Source organism: Podarcis cretensis (assembly GCF_951804945.1).
Source record: "Podarcis cretensis genome assembly, chromosome: 8".
NCBI lineage: Eukaryota > Metazoa > Chordata > Lepidosauria > Squamata > Lacertidae > Podarcis > Podarcis cretensis.
Genome location: NC_137177.1, coordinates 92,484,779 through 92,507,286, shown reverse-complemented (window position 1 = coordinate 92,507,286; position 22,508 = coordinate 92,484,779). Strand labels below are relative to the sequence as shown.

General features: G+C 46.6%; 1 protein-coding gene across 5 annotated transcripts in view; it reads right to left on the bottom strand.

The window, feature by feature from the left end:
* Window positions 1–855: 855 nt before the first annotated feature.
* The window catches only part of LOC307223172 (SH2 domain-containing protein 6-like), a gene marked incomplete at its 5' end in the record, with an annotated part of 30,851 nt that continues 9,198 nt past the window's right edge, over window positions 856–22,508 (bottom strand). For 2 of the 5 annotated variants that reach the window (XM_079989016.1, XM_079989013.1), the window contains 9 exons: window positions 856–4,939; window positions 6,755–6,844; window positions 7,965–7,996; window positions 8,778–8,802; window positions 9,527–9,557; window positions 11,095–11,164; window positions 11,974–12,022; window positions 12,506–12,534; window positions 21,221–21,340. In XM_079989016.1, coding sequence (XP_079845142.1) covers window positions 4,637–4,939; window positions 6,755–6,844; window positions 7,965–7,996; window positions 8,778–8,802; window positions 9,527–9,557; window positions 11,095–11,164; window positions 11,974–12,022; window positions 12,506–12,534; window positions 21,221–21,340 — 749 coding nt within the window. In that variant the 3' untranslated portion in view covers window positions 856–4,636. The remainder of the gene's footprint in view (window positions 4,940–6,754; window positions 6,845–7,964; window positions 7,997–8,777; window positions 8,803–9,526; window positions 9,558–11,094; window positions 11,165–11,973; window positions 12,023–12,505; window positions 12,535–21,220; window positions 21,341–22,508) is intronic. The other 3 variants (XM_079989017.1, XM_079989014.1, XM_079989015.1) reach the window with 3 other exon arrangements.

Here is a 22,508-nt window from a genome sequence, read left to right as displayed (position 1 = left end):
TGTTTTTATGATATATTTTGTGTTTTTTATATTGTATATTTATGCTGTGAACCGCCCTGAGATCTTCAGATGAAGGGCAGTGTACAAACTTAATAAATAAATAAAATTAAAATAAAATAAATGCAGCCCCTCCACATTGCACATTCAGGGTGTTTTTGGGGTGGTCACACACAGTTCTACTTTCAATACTTTTTGCACTTGTAAAGGTTTTGTGGTTTTCATACTGCTTCGTTTCCATTCAGTGCCTGTGCTGTAACATCCTGCTGAAATCCCAAAACCTTCCATGCCTTTCTCTTGCTGTGTTCTCCCAGTTTTGTTGTGCTATAGCAGTCTGAATACTTCAAGGTGCTGTACACTGAGGCCTCCCCACACCCACATTTCATCCTCACAGCGTCCCTGCAGGGTAGACTAGATTAAGACTGTGTGACAGGCGGCTCAAGTGAACTGAACCTTTTGATGCTGCTGCTGCAGACACTATAAGGTCCTGTAAAAGTGTTCCTTGAATAGATATGGGCACAAAGTTGGTGACTGGATTTGTTGTAGGATCCAGGCCCTGTCTTGGTGCCTCTTTAGAGTGGCCTGTTGCTGCTGAGGAGCTGCACTTGGTTGGAGGACTGCCTAAATATGTCAAATCACGAGTCAGAAAATGTAACATCTTGTCCTGACGAAGAAAACAAAAGGAATCGTGAAAGGTTCCGGCCCTCTGGGGTTTTGTTTGCTGTCCCTTATTGGAGAGGCAAGATCTAGTGAAAACTGAGGACACCTTTGGGTCATTCAGTGAGTTGCCAGTAGACCGACATTTCTAATTTTTAAAAAAATGCTTGTTGAGCTCTGCAAAGAAAAAACCCTCCCAAATGCACAACAGGCCAAACCTTTATTAGGACCCATCAAAATGTCACAGAACAGGCATGTAGTCTGGCCAGATGCAGAAGAGACCACCTCCTGCACCTTTGATAATTGCATTGTCCTTCTGCATGCAAGACAGTTGCTCCACCACAGAGCTCCAGCGCTCACCCTTCTTAGTGTTCCTTTTCTTTAAACTGGACTTGGACTGGGCAGGCCTTCAAATACAGGATGGCTTAAATTAGAGGACCATCCTCTGTAAAGGAGGGCACTTGGCCACCTTCCTCTTTATAATGTTTTATTGAGTTCACATGACAGGTCATACAGAAAACAACAAACGGAACAAACCCACCCTACTGACAAAGTGAACCAAGATGAGAATAAGCATTATCATTTTAGAAAAATCACTACAAACTAGAAGGCAATATCTTATGAGGCAATCAGTACAGCTATATAGTTTTGTACTGATTTGGCTGGTTCTCGTGGGCATTCTCTACATGTTCCTGGAAGCTATTCTCCCGATGCTTCTTTGTGCTGAATAGGAGGGGGAAATGCTTTTCTACTAGATGGGCTGTAATTTGCAAGTCATGCTGGGCCTTGCATCAATTTCATGCAGAATAAAATCCTTGTAGTTATTAGAAAATACAGAAACAGATGAGTTGAGTTACTCTGTTACCGTAATTCATTTTTCTTCTGAGGATGAGCAGCTAGGGAAATTGGAATAATGTTTTCAAAATAAAAGCCTGTGCTTTGTGATGTAAAAGATTTTAACATACATTAAAACAAAACTGTATATCAATACTATATACGGATACCAAGATTTTCTAGAATTGGGGTGAGCAGAAGGGAGACAGGGGTCTACTGGCAGATTTCAGGGTGATTTGTAGTAGATCAGAAAGGCTTTATGACTCCCAATGTTTTAACAATTGCAAAAGGAAACTTACATTTCCCCCCAGATAAATTAGGCTACTAAAATGAAGGCAAAAGCCTGCCAGGAGTGGATTTTTGTGTTAGCTGATATTGGCAGTTCTTGTGAATTTAGGAAAAGACAAAGTAGATCCAACAAGCCTGAAAGCTACCCATCTTTGAGTTAAGAATGTAGTGTTTTGTGTTTCGGGCTGGGGCTGGTGGGTCTGAATATGCCTGAGTCCCTTCCAATTCCTGGATTCAACAAGGACTAATTTGTTGGAACGGCCTGACAAATTTCTTGGTAGTGGCCCCCTAAGTATGGGTCGTCAATGTAACAAAGGAAGTGGGTCCCCATTCCTCAATTGTCTATTAATTAGAAAGACAAAATGCTGAAATCCAGCACTGCCTGAGCTCTGCGAGTGTGGCTTACTCCTGATTGCAGTGCAGAGTGTTTGAGGACATTCGCAGGGAAACCAAAATGCTTGTTTACAAAGCTATTGTACTACCAACATTACTGTATGCTTGTGAAACATGGACCACTGATAAACGCCATCTCCAACTCCTCGAAATATTCCATCAATGGTGTCTCCGAAAAATTTAACACATCACTTGGAAAGACAGGAGAACTAATACCAGTGTACTGGAAGAAGCAAAGATCACCAGTGTTGAAGCAATGATTCTTCAACATCCACTTTGTTGGACTGGTCACGTTGTGCGGATGCCTGATGATTGTCTTCCAAAGCAACTACTCTATTCCAAACTTAAAAATGGAAAGTGTAATGCTGGTGGTCAACAAAAGAGGTTTAAAGACTGTCTCAAGGCAAATCTAAAAAATGTAGTATAAACACTAACAACTGGGAAACACTGGCCTGCGAGCGCTGCAGTTGGAGAACAGCCTTTACCAAAGTTGTCGTGGGCTTTGAAGACACTCGAACTCAGGACGTAAGGGAGAAGTGTGCTAAGAGGAAGGCACGCTTGGCAAATCCACACCGTGATCAACTCCCCCCGGAAACTAATGTCCCCACTGTGGAAGGACATGTGGATCCATAATTGGCCTCCACAGTCACTTAGGGACTCATTGTTAAAACTGTGTTTATGGAAGACAATCTTACTCGGCTACGAGTGATCGCCAAAGAAGAAGAAGAAAGACAAAAGGCCAGAGTTGAGGTGTGTGAGTGTGGAGCTGGAAGCAGGAGGCTGCAGGCTGGGCAGCTGAGAGACAGGGCCATGCCTGGTTTTTGCTTGAATCCAAGGCTGTGCCTTTGGGAGAAGCAAGACCCTCTTGGGGTGTTAATGCTGTGAGCCCTTCCATCGTAGGCTCGTCGTAGGCACATATGTGTACATAAGCCACATATCCTAAAGATGCCACAGTCTCCGCTGCCCCTCATTCCGAGGGAACCAAGCCCTGGAGGAGCGCCTGGAACCCCTGGAATCTCACATTGCTCAGAGATTGGAGTGCTGTGCAACAGTGTTATTAACTGGGTGCAACATTTCAATTTTGTAACAAATAAAACAAACCAACCGCAGGACTGGTGCCTTAGGTGGGAATCCCTGCTAAACTCTCCCTTCCATCCCACCAGCCCACAAGTTCCCTTGCTTTGCCGTTTCAGTACCAGTGGAATATATTTGCAGATGCACTGCTGTTTGCCAGAAGAAGGCTATTGAGGAATATTGAAGAATGATTCACAAGAACCTTTTGCAGAATGCCAGGGTGCCACGCTGATCCTTTGGCCTTGTGTCGGTCCAGCCAGGCAAATGAAGCCGTTCGTGCCTGAGGTCAGGGAGGACGTCCCATCTACCCCCGTAGCTGGTCCTACTCCCCAGGCCCCAAAGTCATGGCTTCACTGGAAACAGCAAGCAAGTCTGTTCCTTGGCAGAAGTGCTCCCATCAACCAGCACCAAGGGGCGCTCGCTGTAGCTCTGGATGATGCTGGAAACGCTGTCAAAGAGCTGGCAAGGAAAAGAGCAGAACAGGGAGCAGGTCAGCTTCTTTCTGTACCTCAAGGGACAAGCTTTTTTAGTTCAGTTTCCCTCAAGTCATGAGGTGGCAGAGCTCTGCTGACTGAGGTCACATTCACCCTATATACTGAACACGCACCTAGGGCACTTTAAGAGTCATGGCTTTCCCTCAAAGAATCCTGGGGACAGTAGTTTGCCAAGGGTGCTGGGAATTGTTAGGGGGTCCTCAACCACTACAGCTCCCAGAATTCTTTGGGGAAAGCCGTGGCTCTTAAGGTGGTACAGCAGTGCTTTAACATGCATAGTGTGGGTGGGAGCTGAGAGGGAGACGGGTGCATTTGTTTTTTCCATCATGGAACTCGGGGTGGTGGGCAGGGGGTTACCAGGTGCTTATCTAGACACTGAGGAGACCTGGCCCTCCTTGGCTTCTGCAAGGTGGGCCTACATCAGGTGCCCTCCGGCTGGGGATGGGAGAGAAAAACAGTTCCGTTCACATTTCAGTGTACACTTAACTAATTTGACTCCTTCTCCTAGGACAGGCATCCCCAAACTTGGCCCTTCAGATATTTTAGGACTACAATTCCCAGCATCCCTGACCACTGGTCCTGTTAGCTAGGGATGTGGGGAGTTATAGTCCCAAAGCATCTGGAGGGCCGAGTTTGGGGATACCTGTCCGTGGGAGCCCACACTGAGGGAGGCAGGGAGGCCGGAGGGGCAAGAGAAGAAGGAGCAACAGCTGAAGCAAGATTAAAGTGGCCTGCAACCAATTTTGGCTGCCCATTCCACAACTTAGTTTCCAGCATCTCTTTGTCATAAAAGGAGAGTAAGCACAGTTGGAACATTCTTCCACATACCAGTAATCCCCCTGAAATGAAAAACATGAGAAATACAGGTGACAGGACTCAGTGGACCTGCTGAGCATTGACTAAGCTGATTGCCAGCGGAGCTCCAGTATTGCAGAGAGAGGGTCTCTCAGCCTTTCCTGCAGATGCTGGAGATGGATCTTGCGACCTTCTGCCTGCTCTACGGCTGCGCCACGGCCCTCCCAACATAGAAAGAGAGCACTCGCCTCTTCATGGCTCCTGCCATCCTTGCCAAGCGTGTATTGATGACTGCTCTCTAAGTAGCGGATGGGGATGTTGTAGACGTGCTTCTTGAAGAGCACAGCCAAAGTGAATGGCTGGTTCCAGCCGTGTCGTGAGCTCTGCCTCACCAGGTAGGCACTGTCCTTTTGTGAAAAAAGAGGGTGGAGACATTCAGGTTAAGGAAGGAGACGTCAAATGCAGGTGAAAATCTGGATCTTGGAATCGGAATAGGCTTTCTTCCCCCAGCCCATAATTTAAGTGTCAGTTTCACTGCTTAATAGGGCAAGTGTCTCATCACGTGCAGCCGACACCTGCTTTCTGTTACTTCCCTTGACTCTAGTTCTCCCTTGTGGAGCGACAGAAGAGAAGCCTGTCCATCTCCTCCTTTTTAGCCCTTGGGATAACCTCCCCCCCCCCCATTTTTTTTTTGTTGATTTTGCATTGCATGTATACAATAAATTCAACACAAAGACAAAATTTAACCCCCCCATTTCCTCCTCCTCTCTTTAAAAGCCAGTAGCTATTATTCATATTCTATTGTACAATCTTCAGTCCTGATTTACTATACAATCTTATCATTCCTTCAACCAAATCTTGTATACCAAATTATCATGGTCTCCATCAACCAAAGGAGACAAGACACACATGACCTTAGTTTTAACAAAAGGTAAAACCAGTGTGAGAGACAGTGTGGTGCAATGGTCACAGTGTCAGACTAGGACTTGGGAGATCAGGGTTCAAATTCCCACTCAGCCATGAAGCTCACTGGGTGACCTTGGGCCAGTCGCCACCTTTTAGCCTAACCTACCTCACAGGGTTGCTGTGAAGAAGAAATGGGGAGAAGGAGAACCATATACAACAACTTTAGCTTCTTGGAAGGAAAGGTGTTATATAAATATAATAAATAAATAATTATCTCCACAAGTGCCATTCTCCATACCGTCTTAAAACATTAGTCCTATACCTTGTAAAATCTGTCAGGTTTGGGCTATGGAGATTCTTGCTGCAACTAGTAAAATTCTTAACAAGCCCTTTGCCTCAATATCTTTATTTACCCCCTCAGAAGGAGAGAGCACTGCCATTCTGAGGACTATGCTGCAATGTCTCCTCTTCTTCCTTCTCATTTTTCTCCAGGCTAAACATATCCAGCTCTTTCTATCATTCCTTATAGGCCTGGTTTCCCAACTCTCACTATCCTGGCTGCCCCCCCCCCCCCCGGACGCTCCAACTGGTCAATGTCCTCTGGAGCATAGGAAGCTTCCTCATGCAGAGCGCTGATCCAGCCAACCTTGTACTGCCAACACTGATTGGCAGTGTCTCCACAGGATTCCAGCTCTCCCTGAAGATGCCAGTGGGGGGGGGGGGTTGACCCTGGGGCCTTTGGGATGCAAGGCTTGTGCTGTGCCCCCAAAAGGGGCCCTTCTTGAAACAGGGTGCCCAGAACTGGACACACTACTTCAGGTGTGCTCTGACCCAAGGCCAGTCCACCCATGAGGTAGGCTGAGGCAGCTGCTCCAGGGAGCAGAATGCCCAGAGGCGGTGCGTAACCAAGGGCATCTTCTGTGGAAAATTCCTCCCCATTAACCACAGGATATCCTATCTTTGCCCAGCTCCTGCCAGCCACTGGGGTTAAGCAAGAAAATGTATTGGTTGATCGTGCCCAGTATCAGATGATCTGTCCATCGTGCTACACTGACGCCTTTAAAATGGAGCCCCCAAACCTGCCTCCCAAACTGGCTCCCTGCAGGGTCTCTCTCTCTTCTGGTCTCATGACACTCAGAAATCCCCTTCAGCCGCAGCTGCTGGACCTCCGAGTTACTTAGCTGCAGCTAATTCAGCTGGTGAGCACCATGGAGACTTCGTGGCTCCAGAAGGCAAAGGGATTGGAAGAGCCTCTTCCTTGAACAGCAGCTGCATTATGATGGTGCTGCAGGGCAACTTCAGGAAAGCAACTTCACCTTTACCTTATTAAACCGGAGGAGGGCAGCCTCAGCCGTATGTCGGTCACAGCTCCCTGCATACCAGGCCTTGTTTTGCATGCAAAAATCCTAAGGGAATGTAACAGATGATAAGGCAAGCACAGTCACAGGGAATGGTAGGGGCACAGACGAAAGTGGCAGTTCCATTCAGACCCATGTCTTTCCACCATCACTGAAGACCTCCGCCCACAGGTACCATTTCAGATTTCTCTAGGGAGGTGGCAAGATTACTGCTGCAGCTACAGAAAACGTGCCCTGCCAGGTACCTGGATGGGAGAACACCTGGAAACCATATGTTAAAAGTGCTCTTTGTTCTAGTCAGAGGAGCAGAGAACAAGGGCAAATTAAACAAATGGCATGTCAAGCAAAGGTGAAAGGCTCCCTCCCGGGTATTTTTAAAGTCCAACTGCAAAAAAAAAGGAGCAAAGCAAAACTCAACAAACAGTAAAGTTTTATGAGCACTGGTTGAGATCACACACACACACACACACACACACACACACATGTACCACAGAGGGGTTCAGTGGGAGGGTGGGGAGAAATGTGGTTTTGCTTGCATTTTAATCAGAAACTATCTAAATTTGCACTTCTCAAAATGTTGCAGTGCATTTCTCAATCAAACAATGTGTACAAAAATGCACCCGCAGGGTCAATTGTGCATATTAATGCATAAGTTTTTGAAAACAACATACAAAGTTTATATTGAGGGGAACAGCTTTTAAATGTGTGTATTAGGAGGAAAGGGCACTAAAATGACGACAATTTTTAATGGGGACTTAAAAATAATAATCACAAACTGAAAAAACCCACGGTGGAATGAATGGACAGATTTGCCCACCCATAATACCACTCTTGGGCACATTGCAGCCGTAAAGTAAACTCAAAACCCCACACCCACGGCAATACTAAATAAATTCATATGTGCCCTGATAATGAGGCATGGCAGGCGAAAGAAGAGGCATCACTCTTCTAGAACACAAACCCTTATGTCATAATAAATGCATTATCCTTAAGATACTGCAGGACTCTTTGCTGTTGGTAACAATTCTGTGTTAGCTACAGCAGTGCCCCCCCCCCCCAGTTGTTATGCTTAGCCCCATGGGATTAGGGAGGTTAAACTTTAACTGCTGCTCTATAAGCAAGAGGACAGGGCAGCCAAAGAATCCTCAGGCAAGATCTCCTTGCTCACCTCTGGCACAGATCCACTCTTCAGACACACACCTGAAATAGAGAGAACATTTCAGGGTTTCTGAGATATGTATTACACAGGCAAATATTCCCTGTGCCACATCAGTGCATGAATGACACACACATCGCATGAGCAATCAAGATCAGGGCACAGCTGTCGCTTGGGGATCGGGAATCTGCTCTGCATGAAGATGATCCCTGGTCCAATCTTCATGTACAGCTGAGCAGGGGCACCAAGCCCCCCTGCAAAAAAAGATTCAAGGCAGGGCCAGATCCCTTCAAAATTCCATGGCAGCCGCGCAAAGAGATACTCAACACACTTGGCTAAAGTCATTAACTCAAAAAGAGACTTCTTTGATCATTTTAGCAATCTCTGTTTGTACAGAATTTCATCTTACAGATATGAAACCACAGACTAGGAGGGGATCCCAAAGATAGCCACTAGAATAAGCCCCCAATCCTCAGCATCACATGGCTGGGGCTGGTGCATTCACCCCGCAAGTGTCCCAGAAAAACCAGGACATCCCATCCCCTATCCCCCACCCCCCAGGTCACCATGATCTCACACAATTTTGCACCAAGATCTTGCCCCAGAAACACGCTTCTTTTCAGGGCTACAATCTTGTGCAGCACCCCAAAACACACATTTTTGGGCATAGTGAGAGCACGGTCCTGAAAAAAGCTCCATGATCTCGTGCACCCGAGTTTGGGGACTCCACATGTTGGAGGCTATGCTGGTGGGAGCTGTAGTCCAACATCTGGAGGGGCCAGGTTGGCAAAGGCTGATGCAGAGGCTTCAGGGTGTGGCACTTACCTTTGCACAGGTTTTCCGCAAAGGCCTGGAAAGAAAACGAGCGCACAGAGTTTTCACTTCCTGTTCCCATAACCTAGGTATCTCTACCTGTTGCCCAGCAATTGCATAGGGCTAGCTCCATGCACCCCTGCTCCCGGACATCCTCTTCCTCATCACAGGCCTGATTTATAAACCACCATACAAAAAAATTACAAACTCACTAAACTAAAAGCAATAAATGCATTTATAAAAATTCACAGGTTTCATTCCCTAAAATGACTGGGTCACGCACTTCAGGGCAAGCCTCCTTAAACAAAAATGTTATCAAGGCGCTAGGCACCTGTCTAATTTCAGTTCATGGTTTACTCCAGAGGGCTGGAGCTGCAACACTAAAAGCCAGAGCTCAAGTGCTTATTAAGTGCAACTCTAGGACACTCGGTTCGCTTAGTGATGCCTCCTCTGAGGAGTGCAATTGTCAAGCAGGAAAATCTGAGACAAAGTGGTCCCATAGGTCCCTTTAGTTATTCTGCCCTTTCTTCTCATGAACAAGTTCCTCTCTTCCCTCCCTCCATTTTCTCAGCACAACAGCCCTGTAGGGTAGGTTAAGCAGTTTGGCTTGCTGCATCCTGAGTTTGTGGTGGCCTGCCTTAGCATAGCAAAACAAAACAAAACAACAGTTAAGCCCATGAATGCAAAGTTCCAGAGACCTCCCCTGGCCATCACCCTCATCTCAAGCTCTCTAGTGCTCCCTTGCCAGCCCCCACACCTACCTTCTGGGGTCCTGATGGAGTGGTTGCTGGCCTAACATCAGAGAGAGAGGGGGGGAGAGAGAATAGGATTGTGGTGTGACATTAGCCCTGTGACATTTAGGATCTAGAACCCCTTGATCCACAGATTTGCAAACCCAGGTCTCAGACTGAGCATTTGATTATGAAAAGGGAAAGAACTGTGAACGTGCCCAGGTCCTTGGTGAATTTCAGAGAGCAGTTAATCTCTGTTCAAGACAGCACTGCTTCTTAACAACAACTACTATGTCTTTATTTCATGCACTTACATGCTGTTTTTGATCCCATTGTGACCTCAAAGTGAAATACAATGTCATTCCAAATCATAATATGTAGTCAAAACCAGTGCTTTTCCCCCCTAAAAAAAAATGTTTAGGGGTATTCTCATTTTCCTACTCATATTGAAATACTGCCCCTCAATGAGGCCAAACTTAGATTCACAAAATGTTTAGCGGTATGCATCCCCCTGCGTCCTCCCAGAAAAAAACACTGGTTAAAACCATTAACAGTTTAAATAGCAGCAACAGTAAAGAGAAGCCTTGGTAGACCCACTTCAAAAATCTGAGCAGGAGCAGCTCACAGGGCGAGGCAAGAGCTTCTGGGCAGGTGAGTCGCTGTCACGGGGGGCGGGGGGAGGGGGGAGAGGGGAGAAGGGTTGGGGAGTCCATGCCCTGCAAATGTGCTGGGGGCAGTTCTGGATTGGCTGCACTGCTGTCCTTGCACTGCACTGACCCCTCTGCCTCTCGCCCTCTCAGTAATCAACAGTGACCCATTGGGTAGTTAGCGCAGCCACATTGTGCAGCTTCTGAATCGGAACAGGAAATTTCTAGAGCATGCAACACTGTTCTCAGACCACCTTGGACCAGGGATGACCATAGCTGCTGAACCAGCTGCAGCTCCTTGGAACAAGACCTGGGTCTCAAGCAACAAGGCTGGATCCAGGAGCACAGCCAGCCTAGGTACTCGTCCCTCCAGTCTAGAACAGGCCAGCCCACTATGCTGATTGCTGAGCACTTGTTCAGGGCAGGGCTAGGAGTGGTCAGGGAGGCAGTGCAGGGGGCCCCTCCCTAATACTGAGCATCACCACTGAGAATGGGGGTGCGGTGCAAGTACTGAAGCAATTGACCCCTGGCTCAAAGAAAGACCACTTCATTCAGCTCTCAGACTCTTCAGTGCAGTGAGTCCCAGAATGCAGGGCTAAAGTGAGGGATACCTGCCAACGACCCTGGAAAACCGCTGCCCCTCTGAAGAGACAGTAAGGGACAGAGAGACTAATATCCTATCTCAGTGTTCATGGAAGTTTTCACTCTCATCCTTCCTGACTAATGGCCATGGTGCAGTGGCTAATGAGGGCTGGAGCAGAGGATGGATGGCCGTCTGTCATGGATGCTTGAGCTGAGATTCCTGCATTGCAGGGGGCTGGGCTGGATGACCCTTGGGGTCCCTTCCAACTCTACGATTCTATGACTCTTTGAATATCTGGAGGGCACCTTGTGGGCTACCCCGATGTACAGATACTGGGATTTTCTCTTCTGGAAGGAGGACACACTCACCTGGCTTGCTTCAGAGGCTGGACAGGAGGCACTGGGGTTGGACAAGGAAGCAGTTTGCGGGGCACGGAAGCTGGAAGGGGAAAAAGAGGATCAGGCCACCAGGAAGGTGGCAGGCTGGAGCTCAGCACCCCTCTTTGGGCGGCTTTGGTCCCAGCTGGTGTCTGCTGGCTACAAGCACCTAGCACCACTGGGGACAATGTGAAGCTGCCGTATTCCAGATACAGCAGACCATCCATCCATTTGTCACATGTTTGGATCACTCAGATGATGATCACACTTAACAAAATAAAAAAGCCCTAGTGGGTCAACAATAAAGTCCAATATGCAACAAATAAGCAAAATCACAATGAAGATCAAAGACAATGTTAAAATGGCAGCTGCTTAAAGGACATAATGAAAGGAAGATAATATGGCAAATGGAGTTTCCATGTGCTCTGGTTTCCATCACGGTGTCCTGTTGTGCCAGAAGCGGTTTAGTCATGCTGGCCACATGACCTGGAAACTATCTGTGGACAATTCCGGCTCCCTCGGCCTGAAAGCAAGATGAGCACCACACCCCATAGTCACCTTTGACTGGACCTAACTGTCCAGGGGTCCTTTACCTTTTTACCTTAATATGGTTTAAAACACAGAGGATTGTTTTGCTGTCAGGAGGCCATCAGTGGCGGGGGGGGGGGGGACGACAAGATGAGTCTGGGAACAGCCCTTAAGAAGGCCCCAAAGGTCCTGGACAAAAGGACTTTCCCATCATAAGTCAGAGATGGCAGGCGTTGATGAACCCGGGACCTTCTGCTTGCTAAGTCTGCTATCCGGAACTGAGCTACAATCCTTTCCTAGAAGCATCACAGTGGTGGCTTCTGGTGGGGAAAGGGGCTTCACCTGTTCTGGGCTCACATTCCACGTAGATCGATTCCTCTTGGGTCTCCTCCTGGGGGTGGGGAGAGAGAGAGAGAGGGAACATCACTCACATGCTGATCACTTGCTTCCCTCTTCTTCTCCAGCCAGGGCCGGCCTTATCATTAGGCCAAATGGGACAACAGCCTCAGGCAGCAGATGCTGGAGAAGGAAGTGGCAACAGCCCCCTGGCAGTTCCTCCTCAGCTCCTCCCGCCATTGGAAGACAGAGCTATGTATGCAACATTGCCTGCCTTGGTCCCCTAAATCTAGGCTGCTTCCTTCAGGTTCCTTGGGAGAACTATTTTCTCTTCAGTGCTGGAGATTCAGCAGCCAGACAGGTCAGCTTCTGCCCATGGAATGGTGAGGGAGGGCCCATCTTGTCCTTCCTATGGTCTTGGTCGTTTCTCCGGCTGACCAAAGGGAAACTTGCAAGTTACCCTTGCTGCAAATGTGCTAACCAGGGACAGTAATCTGAAGCAGCATATGTTCTAAATGGCAGGTGGGTTCTTAGTTACCTCATCATCTTTCAGGGCTGGTAAAGGATCTGCAAAGTGGTGCAAAGGAAGACAAGAATTAGCAGCCAACAGCAATTCCTCTTCTGCCTCTTTCCCCAAGCCCCCAGCCCCCATTCTCTTCACCCCCTCCCAAAGGCAGCAGGAGCTCAGCAGAGCTCAGTTCCAGCCCCTCTCAGGTGGGCGCCATTGCCATTCTAAGAGAACAAGGGAAAAGTTCATGGTGAGCTCTGGCACCTCTTTTTCTAGAAAAACAGCAGTGAGCATGAGCCCCTGCATTCCAAAACACCTGGAGGGGACCAGGTTGGCTGAATTGGACTCCAATTTTATATGCTGCCCTTCCACAAAGGAAATTGTGACCAAGACAGCTTACAATATGCAAGGTATTGAACAGCAAGAACAGCAATACATAAAAATAATCATTAAGCAGTTCAGTAATACCAGCCGCAGTACATTTCAAACATGTAATAACATTTCAATAATGTCCATTCATTCATTCATTTTTTTAAAAAGCACAGTTCAAACCAAAATATCTGCATATATATTAAGATCTAACTCTGCAAAGGCACCACTAACAACCAGACCAGTAATGGGAATTGTTCAGTGTTGTACCCCTGATATTGGTAGGGCAGAAAGCAGGGAGCCCCACAGCTGGTGGCGCCAGAGCCAATGACAGGCAGAGACAAGGAATGCTAGTTTGGTCCCCATCTTCTCCCTCCTTGTATGTCAGAGGGCAGGCAGTTGGGGCTGAGTGGGGGGGGGCAGTGCCCAGTTTGCCCACTGGAATTGCCAAAAACCCAACACACTTTCTGGCAACTTGCCTCACACCTGGGATCCCTCTCCCCCCGCCTATCACCTGGGGCCACGGCTCTCCCCCTCCCCACAGGGGCATTCTCAGCATGTTACCCCATTTAGCCCTGGGAGGGGTTAGGGCTATTTGGCTGTCACTTTGGCAGAGGCTCCTCCACTGGGCTCTGGCCCACCCCCCCCCCAACCTCAGTCAGCTTCCACCTGCCTGCCAGGAGGTGGCACCGTCTGTCAGCTTAGAATTTTATAAGGTTAAAATCATAGAGATGGACGGGACCCCTGAGGGTCATCTGGTCCAGCCCCTGCAATGCAGGAATCTTTTGCCCCAACGTGGGGCTTGAACCCATGACCCTGAGATTAGGAGTCTCATGCTCTACCAACTGAGCTATCCCAGCCCCCTCCTCCTTAGTCTCAGGTTGTAGATATGTGTAAATGAAGCCATATATCCTAAAGACACCTCAGTCTCCAGTGACCTTCATTCCAAGGAAGCCGAACCCTGGGCAAGTGCTGGCGCCCCTGGAGTCTCTTGACACTCAGAAATTGGGGTGGTGTGAAACACATATGTTCCCACACTACTCAGCAAGTGGGATGTGCGCATCAACACACTAACGTCTCATTCCTTAGCCTACTTTTCCCACCGGACCTCAAGCAGCCCCTATGCAAAGTGAACCCATTTTTAGACTCACAGAGGCAGCCCTGGGGTGGAGAGTCTCCCAAGCCCATGAGAGGACCAAGCTACAAGGAGTGGGCTCAGCCTGCCATGGGCTCTGGCTCCATCTACTGTTGCAAATGATCCAACATTCTGCTGATAAAAACTGGGACACGGGCCTCGCGCCTCTTTCCCAAAGCGCTGCCAGCCCTGCCTTAGGGAAGAAGGCACCGTGCTCTGACTCTTCCCAAAGCCAGGCAAGCGCTTGGCGACTTAGGAGAAGAGGCAGGCGGGCTCCAGGAGCCTGCCAGAGTCTCACGCCTCCTTCCCAAAGGCCGGGAAGTGCTCCTTCACAATGCCACTGCTGTTGCAGGAGCCGCTTCCGCCAGCCCCACCGCAGTCGGTGCAAAATCAGGGCACTCTGAGACGAAGGTTGAGCCCAGGGCGCCTTGAAGGAAAGCATGGTTGTCCCAGTTATGTATGCTGTAGGTCTCCCTGCCTTCTTCCCTTCCCATCCCAAAGACCACTGAGGGGTTGATGGGAGTTGTAGTCTAAAATATCTGGAGAGCACCAGGTGGGTGAAGGTTGGTAGTCTAGACTTCCGGGTTAGTGCCATCGGCTAATGACGGATTCCCTCTGAGCTCCGGAGGGAATCGGCTCTGCAGGATTGGGTCTTGCCACGGCGGCGACGCGGGGACCCTTAAAAATCACAGGCACGGAAGCCTGTGAGCTTGGTGACTCGGCGGGCACCATTTGCGCCCCCCAATCTGCGAAGGAGCCTTTTTAAAGGCTCCGGAACGGGGACGGGGTGCGGCGCGGTGCTGAGAGTAGACCGCTTCTCCTGTGGAGTGAAGCCGCAAGCCATTGTCGGAGAGCGCTGACTTTTTCCTTTGAACAATTGGACATAAAAGCAACAACCCGTGAGTAGTACGGAAATTGGAACTTTAAAGAAAATTTTTGATGAATTAGGAACGAGCGGGGAAGGTTTAAAAAGGAAGTCGCCCCCCCCCTTTGTAAATAATTTAAAGCAAAGGATCTGCTAACTAAGGTCGAGAGAACCTTTTCTTTTCTTTTTGTAAAAAGATTTTAACTTCACGGTTTGACATTATAAGAAATTTTACTGGAGGATAAAAAATTAATTTTGGGAGCTGAAGTTTCACCCCCCCCCCCGGATCCGGGAGCGTCCCGCGAGAGAGCCTGTTGTTGAAGTTCTGAAGAGTTTGACAGCTGTCAAGTTAGCTGTCAAGACGGAAAAAGAGAACTTGCTTCTGTTGCTTCTGCTGGTTATATTTGTTACAATTTGTTGAAAACAAGGAAGGGCTGAAACAAACTAACTTGATTTTTGGATTTGAGCTGAAAGGAATAGTAACTAAAATCCCTCTAGAAGGGGTTTAGGGACACTACAAGAATGGCTGGAGGAGGGAAAATCCAGGTTGAATTGGACAGAGCTTTTGTTCTCTTGGGAAAGTTACAAGGCCAAATCAATGTTTTGGCTGCAAATGTTACAACTCTGGACTTAACAGTAAACAACCTTGTTGAAACTGATAAGGATTTGAAACAGGAAGCCTATTCAATTGGACCAACAGAGAAACTTGAGAGCTTTGAGAATATGGAGAAGGAGACATATGTTGCCCCTGAACAAAAGGAAGGAGGAGCTGTAATTTCGCAGATGTTAAAAGAGAACTGTAACTTGAGGCCTGACATGATGGAAACAAAGCAAAACAAAAACCTGATGTGGAAAGTCTGGCCTGAATTGGAGAGTGGAAAATTGAGAGATCTTCTTATGTGGAGATCTGAAGACCGAAGGATTAGAAATTTGGTTAAGGAAGTTGGAGCTTTGGGGACATTTGGACTTGATAGGAGTACGAAACAAGATTTGGAGCATAGGCGCCGACTCCATGGGGCCTGAGGGGGCCCGAGCCCCCTCAAAAATTCGTTTGGGGGGGCTCCGCCCCCCCAATAATTTAAGAAAATTATTACCGTAAATTTCGCTCTATAACACGCAGATTTTTTCTCCTAAAAAGTAAGGGGAAATGTCTGTGCGTGTTATTGAGCGAATGTGTGGTCCCTGGAGCTGACTCGCCGGAGCGCAGGGGCAAAAATAGGCAAAAATCAGGCAAAAATAAGATCGGTCGGTCGGGCGGAGGGAAGGCGGAAGCTGCTGCTTTCCTGCATTCTGCCTCAGGGTCTTACTGCCCACCCGCTTCTGTTGCTGCGTTTGCTCAAACTCAACAAAGAGCAGGGAATCCCCTGCCCTCCTGGCAAGCAGAGGGTTAAGGAAAGGATTGAGTCCTTCCTTCTAATTCTTTCCTAGTCACACTGCGCGCAGGCTCCAGCCCACCACCTCCTCCTCTCCGTGCTCTAGGGACTCGCAGGTGGGAGAGAGAGAGAGAGGGCTGGCTTGGGGGGGGGACTTTTGCCTTCCTTTCCTCCCCCCACCCCGTTAAACTCCTCCCCTGCATTCTTAGCCAGCTGCTTCTCCGCACACCCCTCTTGTGCTTCTTGTCCCTTCTGTGTTTTTCCTTCCCTCCCCATTTAAAACGTGGTGACAAAGCACGGATCCACATGGATCCTCAGGATTTTTGCATTGGGTCACCCCAAATTCACTATCAGATCACATTACATGTCCATGGCTACAGTCTGTACCAAAAAAATCACGCACCCACTGTTGCCTGGGGCTGCAATGGTGCAAAAACGTGATTACAAAGCATGGATCCACAGGATCTTTGCACTGGGTCACCCCAAATTCACCATCAGATAACATAGCATGTCCATGGCTACAGCCTGCACCAAAAAAATCACACACCCACTGTGGCCTGGGGCCACAATGGTGCAAAAACGTGGTTACAAAGCATGGATCCACATGGATCCTCAGGATTTTTGCATTGGGCTACTCCAAACTCACTGTCAGATATTAAAAATCTTTATAAAATAGAGAATTAAATACATACAGAATGTTAAATTTTCAGTTTCGAAATATTAGTACTAGTTTAGTACTGTATTTCTATATTACTATAGTACTGTATTAGTTATTTTCAAATACTTAAATATTTTTAGGGTGTAAGACCCAATTAAAGCCCATTATTTACATACAGTATTACAGTATTTACATACAGTATTAGGCATACTGTATTAACTTTATTGTATTAACTTTATTACTGTATTAACTTTATTTACTGTATTAACTTTATGATAGAATGATCTCGATACGAATCCAAGGCAGACCTTTTAACATCACAGTAATCCAAGTTTATGCACCAACTACTGGTGCTGAAGAAACTGAAATTGACCAATTCTATGAAGACTTACAACACCTTATAGAAGTGACACCAAAGAAGGATGTTCTTCTCATTATAGGGGATTGGAATGCTAAAGTAGGGAGTCAAGAGATAAAAGGAACAACTGGCAAGTTTGGCCTTGGAGATCAAAACGAAGCAGGGCAAAGGCTAATAGAGTTCTGTCAAGAGAACAAGCTGGTCATCACAAACACGCTTTTCCAACAACACAAGAGACGACTCTACACATGGACATCACCAGATGGGCAGCATCGAAATCAGATTGATTATATTCTCTGCAGCCAAAGATGGAGAAGCTCTATACAGTCAGCAAAAACAAGACCTGGAGCTGACTGTGGCTCAGATCATCAGCTTCTTATAGCAAAATTCAAGCTTAAACTGAAGAAAGTAGGAAAAACCACTGGGCCGGTAAGATACAATCTAAGTCAAATCCCTTATGAATACACAGTGGAAGTGAGGAACAGGTTTAAGGATTTAGATTTGGTGGACAGAGTGCCTGAAGAACTATGGATGGAGGCTCGTAACATTATACAGGAGGCAGCAACGAAAACCATCCCAATGAAAAGGAAATGCAAGAAAGCAAAGTGGCTGTCCAATGAGGCTTTACAAATAGCGGGGGAGAGAAGGCAAGCAAAATGCAAGGGAGATCGTGAAACATACAGGAAATTGAATGCAGATTTCCAAAGAATAGCAAGGAGAGACAAGAAGACCTTCTTAAACAAGCAATGCAAAGAAATAGAGGAAAGCAATAGAATGGGAAGAACCAGAGATCTGTTCAAGAAAATTGGAGATATGAAAGGAACATTTCGTACAAAGATTTCCATAATAAAGGACAAAAGTGGAAAGGACCTGACAGAAGCAGAAGACATCAAGAAGAGGTGGCAAGAATACACAGAGGAATTATACCAGAAAGAAACGGATGTCTCATATACCCCAGGTAGTGTGGTTGCTGACCTTGAGCCAGACATCCTGGAGAGTGAAGTCAAATGGGCCTTAGAAAGTACTGCAAATAACAAGGCCAGTGGAAGTGATGGTATTCCAGCTGAACTATTTAAAATTTTAAAAGATGATGCTGTTAAGGTGCTACACTCAATATGCCAGCAAGTTTGGAAAACTCAGCAGTGGCCAGAGGATTGGAGAAGATCAGTCTACATCCCAATCCCAAAGAAGGGCAGTGCCAAAGAATGCTCCAACTATCGCACAATTGCACTAATTTCTCACGCTAGCAAAGTTATGCTTAAAATTCTACAAGGAAGGCTCAAGCAGTATGTGGACCGAGAACTCCCAGAAGTGCAAGCTGGATTTAGAAGAGGCAGAGGAACCAGAGACCAAATTGCAAACATGTGCTGGATTATGGAGAAAGCTAGAGAGTTCCAGAAAGACATTTACTTCTGCTTCATTGACTATGCAAAAGCCTTTGACTGTGTCGACCATGGCAAACTATGGCAAGTTCTTAAAGAAATGGGAGTGCCTGATCACCTCATCTGTCTCCTGAGAAATCTCTATGTGGGACAAGAAGCTACAGTTAGAACTGGATATGGAACAACTGACTGGTTCAAAATTGGGAAAGGAGTACGACAAGGCTGCATTTTGTCTCCCTGCTTATTTAACTTATATGCAGAATTCATCATGCGAAAGGCTGGGCTGGATGAATCCCTAGCCGGAATTAAGATTGCCGGAAGAAATATCAACAACCTCAGATATGCAGATGACACAACCTTGATGGCAGAAAGTGAGGAGGAATTAAAGAACCTTTTATTGAGGGTGAAAGAGGAGAGTGCAAAATATGGTCTGAAGCTCAACATCAAAAAAACGAAGATCATGGCTACTGGTCCCATCACCTCCTGGCAAATAGAAGGGGAAGAAATGGAGGCAGTGAGAGATTTTACTTTCTTGGGCTCCATGATCACTGCAGATGGTGACAGCAGCCACGAAATTAAAAGACGCCTGCTTCTTGGGAGAAGGGCAATGACAGGCCTAGACAGCATCTTGAGAAGTAGAGACATCACCTTGCCAACAAAGGTCCGTATAGTTAAAGCTATGGTTTTCCCAGTAGTGATGTATGGAAGTGAGAGCTGGACCATAAAGAAGGCTGATCGCCGAAGAATTGATGCTTTTGAATTATGGTGCTGGAGGAGACTCTTGAGAGTCCCATGGACTGCAAGAAGATCAAACCTCTCTATTCTGAAGGAAATCAGCCCTGAGTGCTCACTGGAAGGACAGATTGTGAAGCTGAGGCTCCAGTACTTTGGCCACCTCATGAGAAGAGAAGACTCCCTGGAGAAGACCCTGATGTTGGGAAAGATGGAGGGCACAAGAAGAAGGGGGCGACAGAGGACGAGATGGTTGGATAGTGTTTTCGAGGTTACCAGCATGAGTCTGACCAAGCTGCGGGGGGCAGTGGAGGATAGGAGTGCCTGGCGTTCTCTGGTCCATGGGGTCACGAAGAGTCGGACACGACTAAACGACTAAACAACAACAACAACAAATTAACTTTATTAACTGTATTAAAGCATTAACTTTGAGATATTATTTTTATTTAATGAACCCTCAGCCTTATTCAAAGTAAGCTTAAATTAGCTATTTCACTTATTAATTAAAGTGCTATTACTGTGCGACAGCAATATTTTATGTTTTATTCTTTTAATGATAGTTTAGGATTTATTTAAATATCATTTCAGTCTTTTCAGAGCTATATATTCACTGCTCTGTAATAGTCTATAAGCATAATTGTTACTGTAAATTAAATTAGCTTTTTACGAAAATACCATGCGTGTTTATGTTTTGTTTCTTTTTTCAAAGCCAAAAAGTGTTTCAGGCTTGTCGAGTTTCCCGGAGTGTGGAGTTATAGAGAGTCGAGTTTTCGGGGTTCTAATGTTGATCATATGACTGTAAAATACTTTTAAAAAACTTTAAAACTCACTAATTTTCATCTGAAATTTAGAAAACTTCCCGGGGCAGGACCCCGGTATGGGCCCCCCCCAATATTTTTTATAAGTCGGCGCCCCTGATTTGGAGTACCCCATAGGCTTTACTTTTAAATATGGAGGACTGGCTGGAAGAAACATGGATCCTGTTGGGCCGGAGCCTCTCCGAGATTTGGGGTTCAACATTAAGGACTACCAAAAAGACTGGCAGAGAGGAACTGAGAGAGAATTAAGAGCCTCGGATGTGAGATCTCCAGGCTAAACAGTATATTGGGACTGATGGACACTTGTTGGGGACTGAAACCGGGAAGGGGGAGGGTGGAGTTTGGGAATCCAAAGGGTATATAATTATAATTTGTTCTGTTTTTATTCTTGTTTTGCTATTTGTATGAAAATGGGGAAAGCCGTGGAAGGGAAATTTTGGTCGACCTTAGAAAAATGTTTAAGAATGAGCGATGATGTATAAATATTGAGGTTTAAGTTTGGATAATCAAAAATTGGTTTTTAAAATGGTTTAAATTAAATGAAAATAAGGTTTGCAAAAATAAATTGAGAATATGGAAGAAAGAGGAAAAGTGAAATAACAATATGTTAAAATAAATTATTAAGTTAAAGTTGAGAAATAAGTAATAAGGACTTGCTGAGCTAACAATTTAAATTGGAATACAAGAAGGGGAGGTGTGAGGAGGTCTGAGAAACAAGTTAAATGAAAATAAGTAATTGAAATTTTATGTGTTTTTAATTGTTTGCAAGTTTGGATTTTTGTATTTTTTTGTTATCTTTTGTCTATTTTTGTTTTTGTCTTGTTTTTAAAAAATGCTAATAAATATTCATAAAAAAAGAAGGTTGGTAGTCTAATCTAGGAGACAAGGAGACAAGCAGGCAGAGGATCTTCAGGTATAACTTGGGAATGAATTTTACTTAATACTCTGAAAGACCCTTAGCTGCCTGTCTCCGGTCAACTGAAGTAAGAATTTACTCAAGCAACCTTCAGTCACAGATTCCAGTGATGCCACAGCTGGCTGGCAATTCCACCTACCTCTGCTGGTGAGAGCTTTCGCTTGGGGCCCAGAGGGACCCAGGACTGGCAGAGACCCCCGTCGGGCTGAGAGAGGAAGAGGCGGCGGCACAGACTGCTTCATCATCCCTTTTTGTAGAGCTGCAAAGAAAGGATCTGCATTACTTCTGAGCATGAGCAAAGTGCTTTCCACACACCACCCAGTAATTGCAAACCAACATGTAGGATTTGAGGAAGGGCTTCTAAGCAAGGACCACCGCCTCTCAGGTTAAGAAGAATATTTATTTCATAGCACTTTGGAGTAAACTGTTCGCTTCTGCTCAACAACCCTGTAAAGTAGAGCCATGCTGTCAAAGCCATATTACAGATTCTGGGTTGAGACTGAATCAAACTAGGCTACTTTGTGACTTCATTGTGACATTTAACCAGAGAATGCCCTGGAGGAAGCTGACAGCACGAGCTTAACCATGAAGCTTAACTCAGAAGTAAGCCCAATTGATTCAATGGAGACTTAGGCTGCATATACACCATACATTTGAAGCTCTTCACCCCTCAAAAATCCTGGGAACTGTGGCCTACCCCTCCAGCACTACAATTCCCAGCACCTTTAACAAACTACAGTTCCCAGGATTCTTTGGGGATGTTAAGTGTTTTAAATGTATGGGGTGTATGGGGTGCTTGCGGGGGCAGTGCCTCTGGTGGGGGCACGTCATGCTCCTTCTGGGGTGGTTTGTGCGCCTTTGGTCCCTACCGTGTACTCAGATCTCACCTGTGGCTTTTAGCGATCATGGTATCTCCCCTGCCAGGTAAGTATCTCACCTGTGGCTCTTAGAAGCTGCCAGCAGGCGACAGCAGCCATACCCCAGGGAATGGCTTCCACTGGCTGGCTAAACCAGGTGAGGGGAGCTGATGGGTCTGAAACCCTCGGCTAGTTAGGGACTGCCTATCCCCTGCATGCAAAGAGAGGCTCCAGCAGATTGAGCAGATGAGTCTGGAGAGGGAAGTGAGGGGCAGGTGGGGCTCATCCGCCTGGGAAGGAAACCCAACTAGAAGAAGAAAATCTCTGATCCTGAACCTCCACTGCTTGTGGGATATTTTTGGAGAAGTAAAGGCTAAAGACTAAGCCCTACACAAATCTGGAAGGAGTCCCTAAAAGGGTTGCATGGCGCCTTGTACGCCTCCTTCCAGCAACTCCTGCAGCTAAGATGGTGCCAGACGTCTTGTTCTGCTTTACTTTGGACCACATCAGCCAGGCCATTTTGGTGCCGCTAATGCAGCAGTTTGATTTCACCCCCCGCCCCAGCACACT